This window comes from Phascolarctos cinereus, unplaced genomic scaffold (assembly GCF_003287225.1).
Source record: "Phascolarctos cinereus isolate Bilbo 61053 unplaced genomic scaffold, phaCin_HiC Scaffold_9;HRSCAF=440, whole genome shotgun sequence".
NCBI classification, from domain to species: domain Eukaryota; kingdom Metazoa; phylum Chordata; class Mammalia; order Diprotodontia; family Phascolarctidae; genus Phascolarctos; species Phascolarctos cinereus.
This window is the reverse complement of record NW_027556402.1, coordinates 214,121,047-214,146,753: the sequence shown is the minus strand read 5'-3', so window position 1 is coordinate 214,146,753 and position 25,707 is coordinate 214,121,047. Positions and strand designations below refer to the sequence as shown.

The 25,707-nt window shown below is 43.8% G+C and overlaps 1 protein-coding gene across 1 annotated transcript; it reads left to right on the top strand.

Moving 5' to 3' along the window:
- The first annotated feature begins 558 nt into the window (after positions 1-558).
- LYVE1 (lymphatic vessel endothelial hyaluronan receptor 1) lies at positions 559-18,824 on the top strand. Its single transcript, XM_021001992.2, has 6 exons — positions 559-974; positions 4,916-5,084; positions 5,191-5,330; positions 11,988-12,275; positions 14,792-14,870; positions 15,491-18,824. Exons 1-6 carry the CDS (start codon positions 881-883, stop codon positions 15,708-15,710), a joined length of 990 nt encoding a protein of 329 aa, XP_020857651.1. The 5' UTR covers positions 559-880; the 3' UTR covers positions 15,711-18,824.
- The last annotated feature ends 6,883 nt before the right edge of the window (positions 18,825-25,707 follow it).

The following is a 25,707-nucleotide window of genomic DNA, read 5'->3' as shown; positions in this document are numbered from 1 at the left end:
GTCCAACCCCCTTATGAGGAGACTGAGTTAGTTGATTAGCATTTATTAAGCGCCTACAGTGTGCCAGGCACTGTGCTAAGCCCTTTCACAAATATTATCTCATTTGATCCTCACAACAACCCCTCAAGGTAGGTGCTGTTATTATCCTCATTTTACAATTGAGGAAACTGAGGCAACCAGGGATTAAGTGGCTTGTCCACAGTCATATAGTCAGCATCTGAGGCTAGATTTGAACTCAGGTCTTTCTGACTCCTGGCCCAGTGCTTTACCCATTGTACCACCAACGGCCTCCAATTGTTCTTTCAAAGTCCCCACCCCCACCCCCACAAAGGGAATCCTGTGGAACACATCCTGAAATAAGCAAATGTGGGTAAGTATTAAAATTCATCTGGCCAAGCCTTATTTTCCCTCACTGAGATTGAGGGTGGGCAGGGTGGAGGACCCAAAATCCCAGCTCTGTCTTCCATGGAACCCCAGCCCTTGGCTAGGAATTAGTAAATGACCCACTTGGGAGGAATTAACCCTGAACGATGTAAGAAAGGAAGAACAGAGCAGCCAGCTTCACAACATCTGGCTGACCAGGAAGGAATGCATCAGGGCAAGCTGGGCTATCTGCCTCTCTCAGCTGCCTGCTCTCTGAGTCAGCAAAAGCTGAATTTTCCAGACAGCCATCCATAATACACAGGCTTCGTGTTCATTTCCCCCCATTGACCTTGACAAGGGGATGGGCGGGAAGCAAAGTGGACAGCGACCATAGCGCTCTGACAGCTCACAATCTCACAGTCCTCTGCCGGGGATCTCCAATACATCAAGTTCTCCAAGGAGAGAGCAGGCAATAGAAGGCTGGTCAGCCTCTCTTGGTTTGAGGACCTTTCCAACCATGGCACGCTGCTCCACCATGGAATGCTGCCCCACCATAGCTCTGCTCCTTTCCCCACTCTTGTTCCTGGTTCAAGGCTTGCTCCAGGCAGAAGGTAGGTCTCACGCCAACTCACTCCTCTTTGGTGGGTGGGTAAGCCACAAAAGACTTGGATTCTCTGCTGCTGGATCACTGAAGCTTGGGTGGCTCCAGATTCACATCAAGTGGAAGCACCAACCTGACAGCCCAGCTTCACCCCAATAGATCAGAGGAGTCTATGAGCACAGGACTTTTTGAAATCATTCATCTCTGGAAGGATCTATTTTTCTTAGACCCCTCTAGGTCTAGAGCTAGAAGCTACTTCAGAAGCCATCTTATCAGAGAAAAAGGTATTCAGGCAGGGAAACACTCACCCAGGGAGGCCAAGCAATTTTCTCAAGGTCCCCTGGATTAGGAAGCACTAAAGTCAGGGGCAGGATTTGAACCCAAGCCAGTCTGAATCCAGGGCCAGGGTCCTTTCCATTGTACCATAGTGATCTACATATACATCATATCTACCTTTAAGTAGCCATTGCTTTGTTTTGAGGGGTTTTGACAAGTAAAACAAGTTTCTAAACAAAACAGGGAATGGGGCAGGGGGAGATGAGATCATTGAAACATTTGCTTTCATTGAAGGGCTTAAACCACAATAAGTTCAAATCCCAGCCATGCTATTAGCTGCCTGTGTGACCTTGGGCAAATCAATTAATTTCTGTGGCCCTCAGTTTCCTTACCTGTAAAATTAAGGGGATAGATTCAATGACCTCTAACATCCCTTCTAGCTCTAAGAACCTATGAATAATAGAATATAAGCTCCTTGAGGGCAGATGCTAGTTCTGTTTTTGTATTTATCTCCTCAGCACCTAGCACAGCACCTAGTAGTACATAACATATATTTAATAAATGCTTATTGGATTGAATTGGGTTAAATTAAATAGAATTGACTGGTGGATGACACCTAGGAGGAGCCTTTCGTCATCCCCCTCCCAATAGGGGCGTAAGTATGTACAAACAAAATGGAAACAAGATATTGGGGGTAATCAATAGAGGGAGAGCACTAGCGCTGAGGGGCATAGGAAGGGCTTCCTGTAGAAGAGGGGGCGGGTTTTACTTGGAACTTGAAGGAAGCCAGGAGGCAGAGATGAAGAAGGAGAGAATTCCAGGTGTGGAGGGTGGCCAGTTAAAATTTGGGGAGTTGGCAAATGAAGGCTTTTGTGGAAGGAAAAGCAAAGAGGCCAGGGTCACTGGATTATGGAGTATGCAAAGTGCCATTTAACACTAGGTTTGGCTCTTATTGTCTCCCTGCTTTAGAGTCACCTTTAAGGTGTCAGACTACCTTAAAATGGTTCCTTAGGAAAGCATTCTTAGAGAAACGAATATAGAGAGAGATAGAGAGAGAGAGAGAGAGAGAGAGAGAGAGAGAGAGAGATAGTCCTAGGGATCCCAATTCTCACTCCAGCCACCAAGCAGATGTGACTGCACAAAGGATTCTTTGTTTCTTAATGATTCTCCTTTTGCAGGTTTTAGAATAAAGTGTTTGGTCCTTTGCTCCCTCCCTAATGGAGATTACCCAGTGATCTGGGAGCCCACCAATCAAAGGATCTGATCACTCTTCTCTTTCTCTCCTTCCAACCCACTCCTATCCTCTTACCTTTTAAAATATAGTCTTGTAGAATAATAGGACCTTAGAATGGAAAAGAACTTTAGAGGTCATTAAGGTCAACCTTCCACCTTCATTCAGCAAGGATTCCCTTCAAACCGTCCTTCCATGAGCCCCGGGATCTCAGAGCTAGAAACAATCTCAGAAGATATCTGTCTAGCCCAATCCCTACCTGAAGCAGGAGTCTTCGGTACACTATTGGCTCTGAGAGTAGGAGCTATTTTTTTTTTGCCTTTCTTTGTATCCTAGCACTTAGCACAATTTCTGACACATGGTAGTCGCTTGAAAAATAAAACTGTTTTTTGACTCATTAAATGCTTATTGATTCTGTGTCTCTGGTTAACTCCACGTGAAGACACGTATCCGTCGATGAGGAGCTCATTGCTGCACGAGGCAGCCTGTTCCGCATTTGGACAGCTCTGATTGTCAGCGCACACTAATCCTGAGTTGGAACCTGCCTCCCTGAACGTTCTACTTTTCTTCTTAGTTCAGCCCTCTTGTAAAGTGCTTTGTAAACCTTAAAATGCTAAATAAATGCTAGTTATTATTATTATCATTATTATTATTATTATTATATATTGCCTAAGCAGCCTATGTAAGTTTGGAGAGGCACTTCACTGGAGGGTGGGTCACCAATTGTTTTTTTTTTTCCAGCCATGGTAACTCCTGAAACCATCTATTAAGATGGGGAGGGGATTATGATTTATGGTCTATGCCAATGGGTGGGGCAGAAGTATTTCCCACACCACTGAAACCACATGTCCTGGGCCTCAGTTGCCTCATTTGTAAAATAAGTGAATAGGACCAGATGACCTGAAAGATCCCTTCCAACTCTAAATCATGATGCTAAGTATTTAAGGCAACTGGTTTGTGAGGGAAGGGCTAGAGAGAGGTTAGATGATCAGTAGTGTTAAGGAGGACTAGCTCCTCTGGTGTGAGGGTTTGCTGAGCCCTTTTTGGGGCTGCTCATCTCCACCTGCCACCCAACTCTCACCTGTGGCTCCAAGAAGCTGTAGCATTTACAATGGGACCACACCCCAGGAAACCATCTTAGCAGACAGGGCTAAACCAGTTGCAGGTAACCAACGGATCTCAAAGCTGTCGGTGAGTTGGGGGGTGGGTGTCTACCCCAAACATGTGAAGAGTTCCACCGAGGAATGGGAGAATGAGAACAATTTGTTCCAATGGCCATGAAAGAAGCCGAAGCGGGCACTGTGGAGTGCTTAGAGCTTGGTCAGACATAGAAGATGCCCGAGTCACCCATTGCATCCTGGGCCATCGTTGTCCTGACTTTTGTGTTGGCACTGGACTCCAGTGACTCTGAAAGAGAGAGTGAGGCTGATGACTTTGAGCAACTCTGACTCACTTAAATCCAGTTCATGCATGAGAGAAGACATCACCCCGTGATGTCACTGGTCCTCTTCAGAAACTAAGGACAAAACGATGTCAGTATGAAGTGGTGTACAGGCTGTCCCCTATACCTGAAATGTCTCCCTCCTAAACGCTGCCTCCTGGAACCTCCAACACCCTTTGCAGCTCAGCTCAAATGACACCTGGGATCACTGATTTAGAGCTGGAAAAAACCTCAATTCCATCAGGTCCAAATTCCACATTTTATAGAGGAGGAGACACAGAGCAGTTTAGTATATTTCCCAGGGTCATACCTTCCACAAAAGGACTTTCAGGATTCCCCCAATTGTTCATGCTTCATACTCTCACCCCATCCCACATCAAAGATAAATTATTGCGTATAAACTCTCAGTTCCCCCAGGCAACTCTCTCAAAAGGATTCTTAAACTGAGGTCCATTGATCCATGGGTGAATTTCAGAATGTCTGTGAACTTGAATGGGGAAAGAATTCCAACTTTCTTTTCACTAATTTGTAACTGAAAATGAAGATTTCCCTCAATTGTGAGGAATCTTCTGAAGAGGCTTCACCAAACTGCCAAAGAAGTCTATGGTATTAAAAAAATTAAAAGGTTAATAACCACTGGTCTAAGACTACAGATTGTAGGGGGAAAGTACTGCTAAGCATGGGCAGAGAAAGTATCTCACTGGGAGCTCCCTACGCAGATGAAATCCCAAGTTTAACCCCTCCCCTTCAAAAAAAAAGAAAGACATTTTGCATTTACTTAACTGTGCAGAATGTTATTTCTCCCATATAGAGAACGTAAGCTTCATGAGGGTAGGAACTGTCTCCTTTTTGTCATCCCCGGCACCAAGCACATCGGGCTGAGTCATTTATTTATTTATTTATTTTACGTAACAGGCTCTTAATAAATTATTGTTGCATTGATTTTGTTGAACCCCCAAAGACTATCGATTCCCTTCTGAGTGTTCATATGCCCTTATTTCAGATCTTATCATTGAGCCATGTAGGATCATGGGGATCACCCTCATTGGCAAAGGGAAAGGGCCAGAATTTAATTTCACTGAAGCCAGAGATGCCTGCAGCACGTTGGGTCTCCAGCTGGCCAGTAAAGCTCAAGTGACGACTGCCCGCAACTTTGGCTTTGAGACCTGCAGGTGCGTGCGCATGAGACGCTTCCTATCCATGGCGCTCGGAAGACGGGGTTTCTCTTTTGAGGCGTTTAATGCCCAGATAGCTAATGGATTCTTCTTCTCTTTGCAGTTTCGGGTGGGTCTCTGACAAGTACGTGGTCATCTCCCGCATTTTCCCCAATCCCAAGTGTGGTCGAAACAAAACAGGTGTCCTGGAATGGAAACTGCCCCTCCACCAGAAGCAGTATGCGCACTGTTACAACTCCTCAGGTCAGTGGCATGCTCTAGATAGTGAACCTTCTCCTCTGCTTGGCATTGCTGTGGTTCTGCCTTCCCAACCTGCCTCAAAAAAAAAAAAAGCCTCTAAGCGGCTTAGGGAAACTGGCTTCAATTGAACAACAACAACAATTAGTCCACCCCCTTCCTTAGCAGTCCAGACTATGGCTTACATCATCCCCCAGTGTCAAAGACAGGGCTCTGCACGTAGCCAGTAGTCAATTAATGTGTGTTGAGTTAAATGTGCTTTAGAGGTAAGGAAGGGGGTAGACTAAGGGACGGATTCTGTTGTTCAGTAGTTTTTCCAGCCATGTCCAAATCTTCGTGACCCCATTTGGGGTTTTCTTGGCAGAGATACTGGACTGGTTTGCCATTTCCTTCTCCAGCTCATTTTACAGATGAGGAAACTGAGGCAAACAGGTTGAAGTGACTTGTCTAGTAAGTGGTCTGAGGACAGATTTAAACTCAGGAAGATGAGTATTCTTGACTTCAGGGCCAGAGCTCTCATCCACTGCACTAAGGGTTGGATACAAACCCCACTACTATATGGGAGGACATGTGTATTTAATCATAGGATTAAAGGTTTCGAGCCAGAAGGGATTTTGCAGGTCATCTCGTCCAATCCAGATGAGGAAATCAACACCTGTAGAGGAAAAGTGACTTGGCCAAAGTCATACAGAGAATTAGAGTTAGAGCAGGGATCTACCTCAGGTCCTGTGACTCCACATTCAGAACCTTTTTTTACTCCAGTACTAATGAGAAACGTGCAAACAAATTACCATTTAAGGTAGGGAAAGGTCAGTATGAGCTCTGGACATCAGAAAAGGCTTTCTGGGGGAAGAGACTTTTTTTATGCCTTAAAAGATGGGAAGAACTGCAACAGAGAGAATTGATTGAAAGAAAAGCTGGGAGCAGGATCACACAAGATACTTTCACTGAGCAGGAGGAGCTTAGGAGCTAGATGTAGAGTGGGGAGATCTGAGGTCATCTAGGGAATCAGTCAAGTCAGCAAGCAAGCACCTACCGTGTGCCAGGCACTCTGCTAAGTGATGAAGATACAAAGAAAGGCAAAGAGAAAACAAACCAGTCTCTGGTCTCAAAGAATTCATGATCTAGTAGGAGAGACAACATGCAAACATTTACAAAATATGGACTGGATAAATTGGAGATAGTCAATAGAGAGAAGGGACTTAGTAAAAGACAACTGACTAACTAACTAACTAGCTAACTAAAGTTTTCCGCTTCACTTTATGAATTGGAAAGGTTTTTCATACATTGAAATACCACGAAACCCTCTATCCAGTTAGAGGCCACTAGGTGGCCCAGTGGCTAGAACACTAGAGTATAGACAGACCGATGTTCAAATCCAGACTGACTTACTAGCTGTGTGACCTTGGGCAAGTCACTTAAAGTCTGCCTCAGTTTCCTCATCTTCAAAATGGGAGTAATAATAGCAGGGTTGTAAAGATTAAGTGCTTGCCATGTAGTGGGTACTTAATAGAGGTTTCTTTCCTTTCTTCTTCCTAAACATGATGTCATATATAGATAGATTTATGGAGGCCATAGCCATGGATTAACTTTAAATCTATCCCACAAAGCACAGGTTAAGAATACTCTGCTCTTCATTTGAGCAGAATGCCAAATTCTTCTAATATAATAACGCGTGTTTAAGAATTTTTTAAATAATTAAGTTCCACAAAAATTTCAGATTTTTTTCTTCTGCCCTACTTAATATTTGCCCTATTCATTTAAATTTTGATTTGCCAATAAGGCAGCTGGATGGTGTAGTGGATAGAGCTCCGACCTCCGAGTCAAAAGGACCTCAGTTCAAACCTGGCCTCAGGCATTTGACACTTACTAGCTGTGTGACCCTGGGCAAGTCACTTAACCCTGACTGCCTCACTCCTCCCCCCAAAATTTTTTTTGGTTTGTCAGTATAAATACAATTTCATAAAATTGTGGGATTTTAGTTCTGGAAGGGACTTTGTTAATGAGAAAACTAAGAAAAGCAAAAGAAGTCATTCAAGGTCACTGAGTAATGAGAAATAACTCTAGACCAGGAGGTGAGAGGCCTGAGTTTGAAATTCAGCTCTCACCCCAGTATCTAAGAGCTGTGTAATCAGTTTCCTTATCTTTAAAATGGGAGCAATTCAATATTTATTAAGTACTTGCCATGTGCAAAGAAAAAAAAATGGCAATCCCTACTCCCAATAACCTTACATTTTACTGGGAAGAATGTGGCATGGATACAAGACAGGCATAATAAATAATAGCTGGCATTTCTATAGTGGTTTAAGTTTTGCAAAACACTTTACAACATATGTTGTGACACTTTAACACTATACAAATATCATCTCATTTTATTATCACAACAGCCCTGGAAAGTGCTATCATTATCCCCATTTTGCAGATGAGGAAACTGAGGAAGACAAAGGTTAAGTGATTTGCCCAGATGTATTACATGTAGCAATGGTACCTTTTGGTTTCTTGAATTCTGAAAGTATTACTCGAACCATAAGGTGGGTACATTTGTTGACCACATGGTTCCATCTAGACATGGTTCCAAAGGAAGCATGAATAGAAATCTCTAGTCTCCTCCCTTTTCCAAAGGGAAATATTGATTCCTTCCAGGAGGGGAGCAAGAGGTTGGGGCCATGAGGCTGGCCACTCTGTTCTTCTCTGAGATGGGATATAGAACTAGGATTATATCTAGCTGTGCCCCTAAAAATTGCTAGTCTAGGAGGAAGAATGTCTAGGTTTAAGCCACTTTCCTAATCCATATTCCTTACCAGCTATTTATCCAAAGGCTTGATTCCCTTCCCACCACATGTCAATTACGTAGAGATACATAATGGAAGAGCAAACGAAATCATTAATCCAAGACCAGTTCAAAATGACCTCAGTCCTATTAAATGTTGTTGTTGAATAGTTTCAGTTGTGTCTGACTCTTCCTGACCCCTTTTGGGGTTTTCTTGGCAAAGATACTGGAGGAGTTTGCCATTTCCTTCTGCAGCTCATTTTACAAATGATGAAGCTGAGGCAAACAGGGTGAAGTGACTTGTCCAGGGTCCCACAGGTAGTCCATGGCAGAGATAGGATTCAAAGCCAGGGCCTCTGATTCCAGATCTAGGATTCTTTCCCCTGCATCATGCTCCCTTCCAGGAGTACAGATGTCCACCTCATCCATTCATTTAGCCCAAAGCCTTCCTCACATCTTCCTTCTGGCTTCCCTGACTTATTGTAAGACTCAGCTCCAATTCCATTTTCTGTGGGAGGCCTTTCCTGGTCTATTCCCTGCCTGGCCATTACCTGCCCTACCCCAAACTCCCATCGCCATTGCTGGGTTCTTCCCTCTGAGATTACTTTCCATCTGTACCAGTCTTGTAGGTACATGGTGTCTCTCCCATTAGAGTGTGAGCTCCATGAAGAAGGGACTGTGTTTTTGCCCTTCTTTGGGTTCCCAGACTATCAGAGTGCCTGGCACGTAATGAAGGTTTTTAATAAATGCTTTGTTGACTAATGACCTCCCAGGTCCCTTCCATTCTAAATCTCTGACCTTCCATGCATCTCAAATGTCACTATCCAAGTCATCTGTGTAGCCTACTTCCTTTAGGTCAAGGTTTAGAAGAATGCCAGGGAAAAGAAGCAAACCCTAATTTCCAGGGCTGCCCAATGATATTTTTATGAATGAAAATTGAGTCATCTGGGGAAACACCAGGGCCTCCCACACAACTCTTCTGATTCAGTCATTTCCTTCCATTATCCCTTTAAATATGGTCATTTGAACGTCTGTGACAACGGGGAGGCAGCAGATGGGCAAGAGCAGCCTTTCAGTGGGTGGCATTGAGCCTAAACAGAAAAGAACACAGGAGTGGGAGAAAATCTTGGCAGAAAGGTGTCACTGTGAGAGAAGGGATGTCCCAGGTGTGTGGAATGGCAGAGAAAGCCTGGACTTTGATTATTTCACCTAGAAGTAATTATAATCATTATCATAATCCTAAGAACTCACATTTCTATGGTAATCAATATTGACATCCTCATCACAACAACAGCTTACTATGCCCCAGACACTCACTTTACAAGAGCAGACCAGGAGTTCTTCATGTGAGACCCACAGAGGTATTTGTGGATAGATTTCAGGGGGTGTCCATGAGCTTGGGTGGGGAAAAAATTACGTTTACTTTCTTGCATGTATGTATATATATATATATATACGTGTATATATTTTATTTGTGTGTGTGTGTGTGTGTATATATATATATATATATATATATATATATACATATATATTATATATATATATATATATATATATATATATATATATATATACACACACACACACACACATATGAGTGGACAAGAACATGTATTTTTACCTCCATTTTGTGAAGGAAAGAGGTCCTGAGCAGACATGGGTCTTAGTCCAGGACTTGGGCCCTCAGGCTGATCTAACAGGACAGATTTCCCACTTCACCTTGGATTTCAGAGCAGCTCCTTAGGAAACTCCCCTCCCCATTTCCCTCCCCTCCCCCAGCCCTTTTCCCAGTAATCACCGGGTTGAGCTTTTTAAGGCTAAGTGACTCATCCAACCTGCTGCTTATGGGCCTGGAAAATACTTAGAGAACAAGCTGTGGGCCAGGAGGGCAGGTGATGAGCTGGAATCCAAAGTAGAGGGCCCCTGAAGACTTTGAAACTCATCTGTGTTCATAATGATCTCTCTGGAGCAGCTTCAAGTAGGAAATATATTGAAATAATTTTCAAGATCAATTGCACGATTAAAATTGTTCTTGTTCTTGAGAGCTAAAGTGGCTGTAGCAATTAATTACTGGACACCACAAGCTAAGGTTTAATTTTCTTCCCTTGAAAATGTATAGAATCATAGAATTTCAAAGGTGGAAGGGACCTTTAGGAAAGGCATAGACAAACTAGTGTCTCTAAGAGGGTGGCCAGTATACGACAGGACTGTAGAATGTGCCATTTGACATTCCCAGTTTTCCTCATCCACAAAATGGGGAAAAGGAACTGGGACCAGGTCCGTCAGTCAACAAGCATTTATCAAGTGTGTACTGTGGCAGCTAGGTGGTGCAGTGGATAGAGTGACAGTCCTGGAGTCAGGATGACCTCAGTTCAAATTTGTCCTCAGACACTTACTAGCTGGGTGACCTTGGGCAAGTCACTCTACCTTGTTTGCCTCAGTTTCCTCATTTGGAAAACGGGCTGGAGAAGGAAATGGCAAACCATTCGAGTATCTCTGCCAAGAAAATCCCAAATGGGGTCACAAAGAGTCAGATATGACTGAAATGACTGAACAGCAACAGTAATGTGCCAAGCATCGTGCTTAGCAATGGGGATACACATTGGACAGAAACACAGCTCCTGACCTTAAGCAGCTCACATTCTAATGGGGATGACGACATGCAAGCAACTACGTAGAGCCACTAGGTAATGCAGTGGATAGGCTGCCTATAACTGGAGTCAGGAAGACCTCAGGTCAAATCCAGCCTCGGACACCTACTAGCTGTTGACTTTGAGCGAGTCACTTAACTGCTGAGTGCCTCAGTTTCCTCATCTGTAAAATGAACTACAGAAGGAAATGGCAAATCACTTCGGTGTCTTTGCCAAGGAAACCCCAAACAGGGGTTTGAAGAGTCAGACACGGCTAAAAAGACAACTCAGCAAGAAGTGGGACAGTTAAGATGCCCAGGCAGAGTTACAGTCCCAGCTCAGCTACTCATTAGTAATGTGACTTAGGGCAAAGTATTTCCCATCTCTGAGAGTTTACCTCATCTCCTGTGCAATGGAGATGGCAAATGCTTATCATCCTAAGGCAGTTGTGGAGATCACACAAGATAATGGAGATAAAGAGCTTTATGATTGTTAAATGCCATCAACACTTCTACTGCTATTGTTCTGTCCCAGCACCAGAGGAGCCTACTGTCTCTGCTCTATACAGATGCTTAAGGTAGAGGCAGGAAGTGTGTTCCATTGTGCCATCCTATCCTAGCCTGCCGGTAAACTGACCCCTCACTCCCAGAGCCGTAACTAGGACAGGAACAACAGGGATTTGCCTAAGAGTACTGAATTCAGGCGAAAGCAGTTTCAGTCCTTCCAGTCAGTAGGCTGAGCTCCTCCTGACTCTGCCCTGCCCTCCTCAAAGAAGCCTCCCTGGGAGCAACTTCCCATTGGTGTGTGCCAATATGCCAAGGTCTTCTCTGTTTCCCTCGCCACTTGGAGGAGTATCTGGCCCCTCCCATTTCAACAGCCTTATGCTGATGACCCAGAATCTCTAACTCCCCACTACAGCCCTGGGTCCCTTTTACTGCCCATACAACTGAGAGGCTTTTTTCATGATGTTTGCCCTGGGCGCAAAAAAATCATAGTAACAGGTCAATCCACCACTACCACTCCAAATCCAGTTCTTTTTTTTTCCTTTCTTTTTTTTTTTAAATTAATTTATTTTGATTTGTCAACAATCACTTCCATATGCTTTTGAGTTTAAAATGTTTCTCCCCCAAATCCAGTTCTAACAGCACGAAGTACACGGCTGCTGGTGCTTGGATCTAGGCTCCAAGTGTAGTTGACACTGTCTAATTTACCTTTTAGGTCAGCGTTAGAAGGTCTCACTGCACTTTTTGCTTCCCCTCACAGATATATGGATTAATTCATGCAAGCCTGATACTGTCACCGCTGAAGATACAGTCACTCCACTGACTGTATCGGCCACAACTGAATTTAATATCAGTGACCTAGCTGGTACAGCAACACCATCTCCAGCCCCACCGCCTAACCCAGCACGGCAAAGATGGAGCAAAAAATTAATTTGTGTGACAGAACTGTATTTTGAAACAAGCACTATGGAACCGAGTACTGTGCCAGAAGCCATACCAACTTTTGAAAGCCAAGTTGCATTTAAGAATGAAGGTGTTACTTTTGGAGGTAAAGAAGAAGGGGAGAGGGAAGGAAATAGTCATTTATATTGCCTGCTATGTACTAGGCACTGTGCTAAGTGAGCACTTTATCAATATACAACTCTGCAAGGTAGGAGCTGTTATTATCCCCATTTTACAGATGAGGAAACTGATGCAAATGGAGTGAATCCTCTTGCTCAGGTTCACACACCTAGTAAATGTCTAAGGCTGGATTTGAACTTAAATCTTCCTGACTCTAGGCCCAGCACTCCATTCACTGCTCCACAAGGCAGTGTGTGTATTATGTCTGTCTCTGCATGAGCATGAGCATGAGTCCACAGTATTGACCAGCTGCAGAAACCAGTCTACTTGCAAAATCCAGAGTGAGCCAAGAGTAGAAAGCAAGGTCCTAGGTCTTTTCCCTGGGTCCAAATAGAAGAAATTGAATCCCTCTTCTCTATAATAACCCTCCTAATAGCTGAAGTCAGCTTCCAATCATTAGGGACCAAGTTAAAGAGTAATGAATTTAAAGTCAGAGGCCTTGGGTTCAAATGCCACCCCTGGTACTACCTGGATGACAAGGTGAGATTTGGGCACATAAGTTACTTGACATCTCCAGTCTTCAGTTTCCCCATCTGTCAAATGAGAAGATTGAACTCAATGGCCCTTAAGTTTACTCCCAACTCTCAATCTATGATCCAGTGTCCCCCATCGATATCCCACCACCACTACCACCTGAGTCTTCTCATAACTAGGCTAAGCATTCTGATTTCATATAAAAAAGTATAATTTTTTTAAAAGTATAAAAAAATCAGAATTGGAAGGAAGTTTGGCAGCCATCTAATTTAATCCATACATGAACAAAACCACACTGCAATATCACCAACAAGTAACAGTCAAGGCTTTGCTTGAAGACTTCCAGTGAAGAGAAATCCCTGGGGCCATTACAGTTCAAGATAGCTCTAATGGGTAGGAAGTTCTTCCTTAGATCAAGCCTAAATCCAACCCTTTGCAACTTTCTATGTTTACCCCTTGCTCCTAGCTCTTTCCTCTTGGGATAAGCACAGCTAGTTTTCCACAAGATAGCCCTTCAAATACATGAACATAGCTATTATGTCACCCCTCAGGGCTCTCTTTTCCTGGATAACTAGTCCCATTTCTTTGAACCAATCCTTTTTTCTCCTTGTCAAAACTGTTTCTGAGCTGATTTTCTGAGGAAAATTTTACCCATGGAAACTTGCCAATTATTTCTCTAAACCAGGGGTGGGGAACCTGTGGCCTTGAGGCCACATGTGGCCTTCTAGGTCCTCAAGTGCAACCCTTTGACTAAATCTAAACTTCACAGAATCAATCTCCTATTAAGGGATCACATGTGGCCTTGAGGCTGCAGGTTCCCCACCTCTGCTCTAAATCCTTTGAAAATTGCCCTCTCCAAATCAAGGGCAAAAGACCAACTATGCCTTCTCTCAGTCCTATTCCTCTCCTGTATCACAAATTAGAGTATGGAGTGATCACTTTCTCCCAAAGTTCCTAACATTTCCTCCCCAGCAACCAATTCCACCATACTGGTAAAAATTAGATCCAGCATGGAAGTTCCCTTCATTGGTTCTTTTGTCTTTTGAAGAATTAAATTAGTATTAAAACAAGTATCTAGGTGGTGCTATGGATAGAGTCAGGAGGACCTGAGTTCAAATCCAGCCTCTGACGCTTATTATATGTATGACTCTGGGCAAGTCTCTTAATCTTGTTTGCCTCAGTTCCTCATCTATAAAATGAGCTAGAGGAAAAAATGGCAAACTGCTCCAGTATCTTTGCCAAGAAAACACCAAATGGGGTCAAAAAGAGCTGGACACAACTGAAATGACCCAACAACAACAAAAAAAGAAACTATTAGCTGTTCTCCTTTGGTCAAAGAGAGAGGTCCTGCCGATGTCCTGATCATCAAAAATCCCCCATGACTACCATACTTGGCTTCTGAATCAGACTCACTTCCTGAATCCCTCTATATCCTCCTTCTGTCCAGGTGGTCTATAGTATACTCGGATGATGATAACACTTCTGTTTCTTCCTCTGGTCATCTTTACTCAAATGCTGTTTCTCACCATGTTTCTCCCTTCTGTTTCCTAGATTTGCTTGCAAGATTATGTTTTCCTTCTTCAGTACAGTGTTGTTCTGCCCTTTTACATGTCTTTCATCATGCCTTCAACTTATCCCTTAATGACTTGGTTTCAAGACATGTTGTTTGCCCTCCTCTCAACACCTTTTGGTTTGTGTGGTCCTCCTAAAATGTGGTGCCCAGAACTGAACACAATTGGCCCTCCAGATATGTGTCATCCATCACAGAGCTATCACCTCTCTTGTTTTAGACACAATTTGATTAATATCATTTAAATTTGGATTTTCTTACATGACAAAGATCTGAATCAGTCCCTATATGTAACCAGGGAAGACTTGTCAAAGACTTAACCTTAGCTCTTATCAGTGCGTGAATGACCAAAGGCCTAAAATGACATGTACACAGTCAATCTCTTTGTTTGTCTCTAGGCTTACCTATCACACTCTTGGTTCTTGCTCTGATATTCTTCATTGCTGCGGTTGTGCTGGCTGTCTGCTATGTGAAAAGGTGGGTCTTTTAGCCTGTTCAACCAGCTTGGTGGTATCTGTAGATTTGTCCATTCTGCATGGAGTCTGAGAGGCTGTTGGACTAAACAGATGTTTATCCAGTGTCGACTACCTGAAAGAACTTCAGGAGATTAAATACAAAGGTAGCCTGATCCCTGGCTTCAAGGTCTCATGGGAAGGTGGGGCAAGTACACAGATGACTACCATACAAGGTAGATTATAAATTCCATAAGACAGGTACCAAGAAGGCATTAGGTGAGATATTACTTCTGATTAAGAGAATCAGGGGAAACTTTGTGGATGGGGCGTTTGAGCTGGGACATGAATGACTGATGAAATTTCCCCAGGGTGAGTTATTTTGGGTGGGGAGGGGGAGAAGGAAGTGAGAGCATTCTAGTCATGGACAAGGCATGTCCAAGAGACAGAATATAGCCAATATGGGCTGGATCATAGAACACATTGAGGACAGAAGTAGGAGATAAGGCTAAACAGATAAGGTGGCATCCAATAATGGAGGGCCTTGAAGGCCAGGCTAAGGAGCCTGGGCTTAATACAGAAGTGGTTATTATGGTGTATGTTGCATGGAAGTTTTTCACTTTTCATTTTGTTTTGTATCTCAAGGTACATGACCTCCTTCCCATTGACAAATAGGAATCATAAAGAAAACATGGAGGCCAAAGGAGGAAAAGCAGCAAAGGCAGAGGACAAAGTTTCTAAGGAGGAACCAAAGAAAAATGAGAAAAAGGCAGAAGAACCCAAGATGACGCCCAAGATGACGCCCAAGATGACACCCAAGATGACGCCCAAGATGACAGTCAAGTACATGGAGGCTGAGGTTTAGGGGGTCAGAGGGACAGCAGAAGACACACCTGGGATCTCTTTACTCTGCTCCAGGACCTGGAGGCCAAGGATACCTCGTAACCGGAAAAAGCTCCTTGTATTTCCCCACTAGAAGAAACTGCCAGACCCAATGGATCCAATCAGGAAAGCCCATAATCAATCCCTGACCAGAGGACTCAGGGTTCCCTGGGGTTTGGGGAGCTCATTCAGATGACTTCCCTATTCCTTCCTGCCACCTGCCCATTCCTGGGCCCCAGCCTATAGACCCAAAGCTCCTATTCCCTAATAAAATCCAGGTGAGAGAAAGTGGATCTGTCCGGCCCGATCTCTTAGGAACATTCCCTGTACATTTTTGTTAGGAAACCTTTTAGTGGCCTGGGAAGAGACCATCTATGACTGAAGAGTCCATAAGGCCCAGTGCTGTCTTCCTTGTTACCCTATCAAAGAGCAAGGCTTCCTACAGCCCTGTACTGACCTTCTGAGCTTAGATATCTTAGGCAGGGGAATGAATAGGAAAAGGGTCAATGTGGTGGGGAGTGGGGGGCAGAGAGGCCAGTGGACCTCCATGTGACATGGAGCTAAAAGAAAAAAGGGAAACATATGTGAACAGCACATCATCTCATGAAGTCTTAGACATGGAATGAATCTTTAGACCTTCTAGGCCAGTTTTGTGTCTTGGGCTCCTTCGGCAATCTAGTGAAGCCCATGGGCCCCTTTCCAGAATCATGTCTTTAAACACATTAAATAAATAGGATTCCAAAGAAAACCAATGATATTAAGGTGAAGATGTTGTTTTTCACACCTAGATTCACAGAACCCCCTGAAATCTAAGAACTCCTGATCCAGTCCAATTCCCTTCTTTATGAATGGGGAAACTGAGACCTGAGAGTAGAAGTGACTTGCCCATGATTTTACAAGTAACTACTCATGGCAGAAGAAAGATTTGAACCCAGGTCCTGTGCCTCTCTAGCTGCTTTTCATGCCACTCTGCCACCCTGGCAAATCAGCTAGAATAAATCTCGTTTCTACAGCATGTTAAGGTTACCAAAAAACTTTGACCTGCTTTTTTGAACCTGAGCTGATTCATACCCTCCTTAGATGGCCTGGCAGTTCCCAGTTCCCCTAGGTTCTCCCCATATTGATTTCCCCCTACCATTCTAGTCCAGAGCACCCCTAAATTCCTGAGGCAGAGTGATCTTCCAACCTCAGCCTCCTTAGGAGCTAGGACCATAGGCAAACATAGTTCTCTTGCAACAACCCAGTAAGGGTAGGTGATGCAAGTATTGTCCTCACACACAAACACACACACACACACACACACACACACACACACACACACACACAAAACACATCCATTTTACAGGTGTGGAAACTGAGGTGCAAAGAGATTAGGAATCTTGCTCAGGGTCACTCACCCTAAAGTACCTGAGCTGGGATTTGAACCCTAGATCTCCTGACTCAAAGCACTGACTAAACAGTAGGTTATAAACCCTGAAGGAGCCATTTCTCCCCAGAGAACTTCAGTTATGATCCTTTCTCAGCATGCACTCTCTCCTTTTGCTGTTATTTTATTTTGGGAATGCATTGTCCCATAGCAATGTTAAGAGGAGACAGACTGAACAACCAGATCACAGCCTGGGACTTTCTGGTGTACAGGAAATCTTTCATCCAGAAGAAAATGACTGGGCCCAGAAAGCAATGACTGCAATCAGCAATTTCCTCTGTACCAGCTCCTACGCTTCCTAAAGACCTTCTGAGATGTGGGTGCTCCCTCCATCCATAAGTCCCAGCCCCATTCTCCTTAGTACCTTAGTCAACAGGCCTCATGGGATGCAATGGCCTTGAAATTCAAAGCCTGACCAGCCCCATAGGACCTGATAGAACTTCCACTCCACCTTCAGCAGCCCAGGGTCCCCAACCATGGCACAATGAGGCAGGAAAGGCAGACCCTAGAATATTATGGAAAATTGTACCAAATGTACCAAAAGAGAAAGTGAGAGACTTTGTTTCTACTCAATGACCTTGGGCAAGTCACTTTCACTCTGAGGGTCTGTAAAATGGGGATAATAATACTTACCTACCTACCTCTTGGGGTGTTGTGAGTAGAGCTCTTTGTAAATCTTAAAGCCAGGAGTGTGCTAGTAAATATTTTACAACCAGCTCTCGAGGAGGGGGAGAAGGATTACACACAACACACTTCTAAATTTAATCTGCATAGGCAATCAATAGAATAATGAAGTAAGCCCTGATCTGTAGTATTTGCCAATTTCCTAAATGTAAATGCTCACATTGAAAATTTAAGAATTGGCTCTCTGGGAGTGGTAGGGTGAGGCGGCTCCATCCCACCCCTGCTTAAAGCTGTATGTAAACAGTGAGCTATCAGACGACCCATTTATAAAATATGGGCATTCCAATGAAACTATTTCTAAGGTCCTCCATACCCTGAAATTCTGTGATCTGATTTTGTCAGACACTACCTTCTGGATAACCTTGAATGAGACCTAGCTCTAGTTCTAATTCTCTGTTAAACCTCGGGCAAGTCGCAGTCCTCTCTCTTTGCCTCCTTTCTCATTTGTAAAAATGAGTTAACATGGAGTAGTGAATAGAGTATTGGGCTTTGAGCCGGGACTATCTGGGTTCGTATCCTGCCTCAGACATTTACTAGCTATATGACTCTTGGCAAATTATTAACCTCTTTGTGCTTCAGTCTGCTCATTTATAAAATAAGGGGGTTGGATTAGATGGCCTCTAAGTTCCCTTCTGGCTCTGAATCTATGATATTATGACTCCATGAAAAGAACTCTTAACTCTAATGTACTAGGATTCCGATGTATGTTTCTTTGTTTTAATTGTGAGTTCCTACAGCTATTCTACTTACTAAACTATGGCATTTTATGCTGGGACTAATATATTCTTCAATGAAGTATTTTCTCAACTGTAGTTGTAATTGTAACCTTTATTTATTAGAAGTGTATTCAAGGATTCTGTAAGTAAGCCATGGGGTCTGTTAGTACCATTGACTAATGTGCCATCATGGCCTTGGTCTTTCTTTCCAGTAAAGAAAGAACCTAGCCTGTCCAAGTGTGCACTGAGGAAATAAAATCATTTAAAACACCTTTTGGTCGCCATGTTGGATTCCAAGGCACCATATCCACTTCCAGGGGAGTAAAAGTGGACGACAAGCCAAAACCTGACTCTTACTAAGTGATGAAAAGATGAAAAGAAACTATTAGGCTGCTATGAGGAAACAGAGATGTTGGGTGGCTGAAGTGGTACTTCCTCTTTCCTCCATATGAAGAAATTCTACCGGGAAAGGATACCATGAGTTTCATGGACAAGCCAATGTCACTGGCTGTTTGAGCTTTCTGTCTGGGCCAATCAGCTTACTGTGGTTCTGATTGGTTGGGATACTGTTACCACATCACTTGATGCCGAAGATAGCTCAGCCAGATGGAAACAGAATGTGGGACTGATAGAAGACATTAACTCAATCTTCCTTGTTCCCCACCCTTTTCTTGATTTGACATGGTGCAGGGGAGAATTTGGGGTCAGAAGAGCCTGACTTTGCTGTGAGACTTTAGGCAAGAAACATACTAAACATGTGACCATGAACAACTCACTTAACCCCCCTGGGCCTCAGTTTCCTCCATTGTAAAATGGGGGGGTTGGGCCAGATGGTATCTTGGGTACCTTCTAGTTCATGACGCGTTGATCCTAAGTCACTTCACTTCATTATTTGGGCCTCAGAAATTTCCTCATCTGGAAAATTATCGGGTGGGACAAAGTGACCTCTAATGTCCATTCTAGTTTTAAACCCAATAAGCAGTCCAACCATGGGGAGATTGCTTGGCTCTTTTAGAAATAATGGAAACAGCAGAAGCCTTAATTGAATCTTCAGGCTGCTTCCTGGTGTCTCTCTCCCCTCTACCCCTTCAGCTACCAGAGCTGGGGTCCTCCCAGCTGGAGCCCTGAGTATCCCCAGTGTGAATGCAGCCCTGTGCCACAATAAAAATTCTTTCTGATCAAAGAAAGGGAAACTCAGTCCCTCCAAGAAGAGAATTTACAATAAAATGTTCAAGCCAAAAGGGATCTTAAAGATCACTTGCTTCAACCCCCTTATTCTACAGATGTGAAAACCGAGGCTTAGAGAGAACTGACTGGCCCAAAGCCACTCTGGGAGTTAGCAGACAGCTAGGATGACAGTCCAGTTCTCCTGGCTCATGGCTCAGTGGACTTTCACCTGCCTCAAACCTGATGTTGGCTGCTTCTCAGCTGTCTTCCCACGGAAACTGTGATAACATGTATATTTCAAGAAGGGACTGCAATTAGGAACACCCAGCTTTGGGCCACCAGAAATGCCCAGTTCTAAGTGCAGGCACACAAAGCTGATGTAACCAAGGATGTCTGCCTTTAGTTTCTGAGAGATGAATGCCTCTTCATGTCACGTCATGGAAAGTTCTAGGCATGAGCACTGCCACTGCTAGGTCTTCTCTAGCCTCAGACCCTTACTAGCTGTGTGACCCTAGGCAAGTCACTTAACTTCTGTTTGCCTCAGTTTCTTTATCTGTAAAATGTGCACTCCTTCCCAGGGTGGTTGTGAGGATCACAGTGCCTGGCACATAGTAGCCGCTACATAAATGTTAGTTATTATTTTTGTTGTTGTTGTTTTTCGTCCTGTGTACGTCTTAGGCAAGAACTGGGAGCGGGCAACAAGCTTTATTGTAGGAGATGGCCCCTGACTCCAAGAAATATATGAAAATGAAGAACAAATTTCCATAGTTCTTTTTGGGGTGAGGGAAAGACATAAAAGGCTAAAGGTGAAGTCAATTCATCTTTTTAAATTATGAACAGGAACAGATCAAGAAAGTCCTCATTGGTGGAGCCAAGATGGCAGAGTAAAAGCAGTGATTTACTTGAGCTCTCCCCTAAACCTCTCCAAATACCTGTAAAAAAAATGGCTCTAAATTATGAACAGGGACCATAAAATGTTAGCCAATAAATAGAACAACTATATTATACTTTCTGTGAAGGGAGGGGTCTTTGAGAGGAAAACTGAAGAGAAAGACAGAGGCAGAGGGGGAAGGAAATAAATCAACAAAGGAGAAAAAAACTGGCAGAGGAGGAAAGGGGGAAGAAGAGAGAAAAGAAAACAGAAAAGCAAAGAGAGGGAGGCTGAAGTGGAGAGATGAAGAAGACAGAGAGATGTGAAGAGGGAGTGATGGTAACTACAGCATCTACTCTAAGAGTTTCCCTCACAATAGCCGAGAGAGAAGGGAAGTCCAAGTATTATGATCCCCACTGCACAGCTGAGGAGATTGAGGCTCAGAAAGGCTTAGTGGCCTCACAGAATTGCAGAATTAGAGGGAATGTCAGGGTCCATCTTGTCTGACCCCTATCTGAACAAGGATCCCCTTGACAACACCCCAGTGAACGGCCATCCAGTGAGGGAAAGCCCATCCCTTCCCAGGCAGCTACTTCTGGGGAGCTTTAACTGTGAGGAAAGTCTTTTATAGAATCAAACTTATATTCTCCCCTTTGCAGGGAACATGGATAAGTATACTACAGTGCATAGGGTTCAAATCTCATCTCTGACACTTATTGACTAGATAATCTTGAGTAAGTCACTTGTCATTTACCCTCTATGCCTCAGTTTCCTCATCTGTAAAATAAGGAGGTTGGACCCAGTGGCTTCAAAAATCCCTTACCAGCTCTAAATCTATGATTCAGCAAAGGAGATTGAAGAATTACATAGGAAGATAATCAAGAGAGAGTCATATTATGAAACCTCAGAAAGAAAAGTATATCCAGGAAGTGAGAGTGACCAATAGTTTCAAAAGCTACAGAGAGGTCCAAAAGAATAAGAACTGGGGCAAAGCTGTTGGAAGGAGCGCAGTTTCAGAAGATGCCACTACACTGGGAGAGAATTTTGGCTACAAACTATAGACAAAGGAGGGAAATCCCAGGCATGGCTAAAGTTGGCTGAGCTCTAGAGTATCCAACAATGCCTTCTGGGTACTCCTTTGTCATCGCCTCCATTGAGTCAGCTCTCTCTCCCATAGGCTCCAACTCTCAAGGTCACTGATCATCTTGCTAGGTCAACCTATTTCCACCTTCAATCTAAGACTGAGCTTCCTGTTGGTGTCTGGAGGGCCAGGGTCCTCTGCTGTCTGGGCCTCAGGTCTCTTACCTTTCATTACTGTCACAGAAGCCACCAGCCTTACTAATTTGTCTGGGGCACCTCTGGGCTCTCTGCCACCAGAGCTCTGTGTCCTCCCTAATTCTTCTTTCTTGAACTTGCCTTTATGCCTTTCTTGCATCCCTTCTATGCTGGATCAGCTTATCAGAGATTCTCTCAAAAAAGAGTCCAGCCCACAGTTCCCATGATCATCACCCTCGAATATTCAGGCTCTAGTCTCCTTTAGCCCAAAGTATTATTATTTTTTGTTTGTTTTTGCTTGTTTGGTGAGGCAATTGGGGTTAAGTGACCTGCCCAGGGTCACACAGCTAGTAAGTGTCAAGTGTCTGAGACAGGATTTGAATTCAGGTCCTCCTGACTCCAAGGCTGGAGGTCTATCTACTTAGCCACCTAGCTGCCCCAAAGCCCAGACTATTCTTGTAGCCTCCTTATAAAACTCCCCACTTTCAGTATTCTTCCCACTCCTATTCTTACCCATCCTACTCACAATTCCAGATTGGTTTCTTAATAGACAGACGTGACTGCATCACTCCACAGCTCAACTACCTTCAATGGCTCTCCTTTGCCTGTCAAATAAAGACCAAACTCCTAATCTTAGTCTGACATTCAGAGCCCTCCACGGTATGGTTCCCGGGTACCCTTCCAGATTTTCCCACACCATTCCTTCTCACAAGTTCTATAATCCAGTCAAACTGGGTTAATAACTCCCATGCTTTTCAAATACTATTTTTTATTGAATAGAAGCCCTTACCCATCCCCACCCTCTCCCATCCCCATCTCCTGTCCCTTGAGGGCAGGTAGGTGGTGCAATGGATAGAGTGCTGGCCTAGCTCCTGAGTTCAAATCCCACCCCAGACAGTTATTAGCCTGTGTGATCCTGGGCAGATCACTTAACCCTGTTAGCTTCAGTTTCCTCATCTGTAAAATGAGCTGGAGGAGGAAATGGCGAACCAATCTAGTATCTTTGCCAAGAAAACCCCAAATGGGGTTACGAAGAGCTGGACAACGAATGAAATGAGTGAATGACAACAATCCCCACCCCATCTTGCCTACTAACATCTTACCCACATTTGAGGTCAAGGTCACATGAAGAAGAGCAAATCTGTGAACCATCCCAAAGGAAGGAGTATTGCCAGGCTGTAGGGTATGAAGGAGAGGGAAAAATCAAGGTTGACATCAAGTTTTCTATCTTTGGAGATTAGGCAGAACCATGGAGCCATGGACAGAAACTTCCATGCAGGAAGTGAGAAATGTTCACTAGCTGCAGAAGACACTCGAAAGTCGTCATCAGCTCCATTCCCACAGTCCTGCCACAGATGTTCGGTGACCTTGTAAAAGGAGGCATCTCGTGCGCTTTCTCTGGGAAATATATGTAATTTCAGGAGTCACAGCCAAGGTCTCCTGATCTTGTGGGATAGGCTTTCTTTATGATTTTATTGAGCCTCTGCATGAGCGTGGCTGCTTTAATAATAACATAAAAATAATGGCTAACATTTATATGATGTTTAAAGTCCTGCAAAATATTTTACGAGCATCAGCCTTTTTGACCTTCACAAAAAACCTGTGGAGGAGGTGCTAATATCACCACCACTCCAACCCCCCCCCATTTTACAGATGAGGAGACTGAAGCTGAGAGAGCTTAAGTGATTTGCCCAGGGTCAAACAGCCAGTAAGAATATAAGGGAGAATTTGAACTCAGCTCTTCCTTACACCACCAACAGCAATCTATCCGCTGTGCCACCTAGCCGTTCAATTCATAGATCACATTATAGGATCAAAGACTTGAGAGTTGTAAATTGGTGATGATGTTCAGTTGTTTTTTCAGCAACAATAATAATAATAGCCAGTATTTATGTAGCAATTTGAAGTGTGAAAAGCACTTACATGCGTTATCTTGTTTGGGTACTATTCTTCTCCCCATTTTACAGATGAGAAACTAAGGTACAGAAAACGTGTGACTTGACCCAGGTCAGAGCATAATAAGCTTCTGATGTTCAGTTTGAACTTAGTTCTTACTGATGCTAAGCCCAGTACACTTCTATCACACTTCCTAGTGGCCTTTTGTAAGGTGAAGTATCCTTTCATGTTCTGAATGACCTCCCGTTCCATTGTTGGATGGTTCTAATTGTTAGAAAGATATTTAGGGGCGGCTAGGTGGCCCAGTGGATAGAGCACCAGCCCTGAAGTCAGGAGGACCTGAGTTCAAATCTGATCTTAGACACTTAGTAGCTGTATGACCCTGGGCAAGTCACTTACTCTCTCTCTCTCTCTCTCTCCCCACACACACACACACACACACACACACACACACACACACACCCCTCTCTTTACATATATGTATGTATATAGACCTCTCTCTACTATGTGTGTGTGTGTGTGTGTGTGTGTGTGTGTGTGTGTGTGTGTGCGCGCGCGCGCATATACCATCTAGTTAGAGTTGGAAGGAACTTTCTGGAGGCCACTGAGCCCAGCTGCTCTCATTTGAAAGATAAAATGGAGGCCCAGAGGGGAGAAATAAATAAATGGCCAAACTCGGATTAGGTCCTCTGACTCCAGCTCTCACCCTTTCCGTCACACCACACTGCTTCATGCCTCGTGGTAAGCCAAAATTTACCTCCATGTAACTTCCAAAGAAGAAGCAGCCAGTCAAATGACTGCCAAATACAGTGAGAATGTATTTTCGAGATCAGAAAAGCAGATTTCTGCCTCCCCTGCCTTGATTTCTCAGATGGGGATGGGTCAGCCCAGGCAGAGCCTCACTGCTGCATTAATGAGGCTATGGGCATCAGGGTTTAGAAAGGTAAGGCACTGTTACCAGGGTCAAGCCTGTAGGACATGAATGTGGGCAGCGGAGCATGGTGGGAAGTGGAGCTGTTATATTGGTTGAACGGGTAGAGGCTTCGGGGAGTTTCTGCTGGGGTGAGATCTGAGACTCGGTTAATCTGGGTTATGTTGCTCCCAATGGGAGAGCTCCTTCACTCTGTATCATCTAGGATGTATCTTCTTGTATGTCTACTTTCTCTGACTTCTGTTTTGCCAGTGCTTTGGATAAATGGTTTTCTCTGCTTAAAAAAAAAAAGTAACAGGTGGGCAATGTATAAGGTTAAGTTGTCCCTGAATTAATATTTTTCTCTATAATTAGAATAGATTATATAAAGTGTTTACTAAATAATGGGGATGCAAATACAACCTGGCACTTAGCACAGTGCCTGGCATGTGATAGGTGCTTAATAAATGTTGATTGATATAAAAAAAAAAAAGACAGTCACCACCCTTAAGAAGTTTACATTATGGGGGCAGCTAGGTGGCATAGTGGCTAGAGCTTCAGCCTTGGAGTCAGGAGGACTTGAGTTCAAATCCAGCCTCGGATGCTTGACATTTACTAGCTGTGTGACCCTGGGCAAGTCACTTAACCCCAACTGCCTCATCAAAAAGAAAAAAAAATAGAGAAGCTTACATTTTAATGTGGGGAAGACAATATATAAAAGAGAATTTGTTGTTATTGATCTGTGTTTTGTTGTTGTAAATGTTGTGTTATGTGTCTGAGGTCAAATTTGAACTCAAGTCCTCCTGACTCCAGGGCCAGTCCTCTATCAACTGTGCCATCTAGCTGCCCCTATAAAAGAGATTTTAAAGGGCTGGGGAGGGGTACCACTTAGGGTGGCAAAGCCTGGTGACTTGGGAACTTAGCCAGGATAGAAGTGAGCGTGGCTGGTCTGGGAACTTCCTGAAATGGAAGTCCAGGGAGAAACTCACCAATCCAAAGGGGCAGCAGCATGAGGTAGAGGCTAGAAACGTGGAG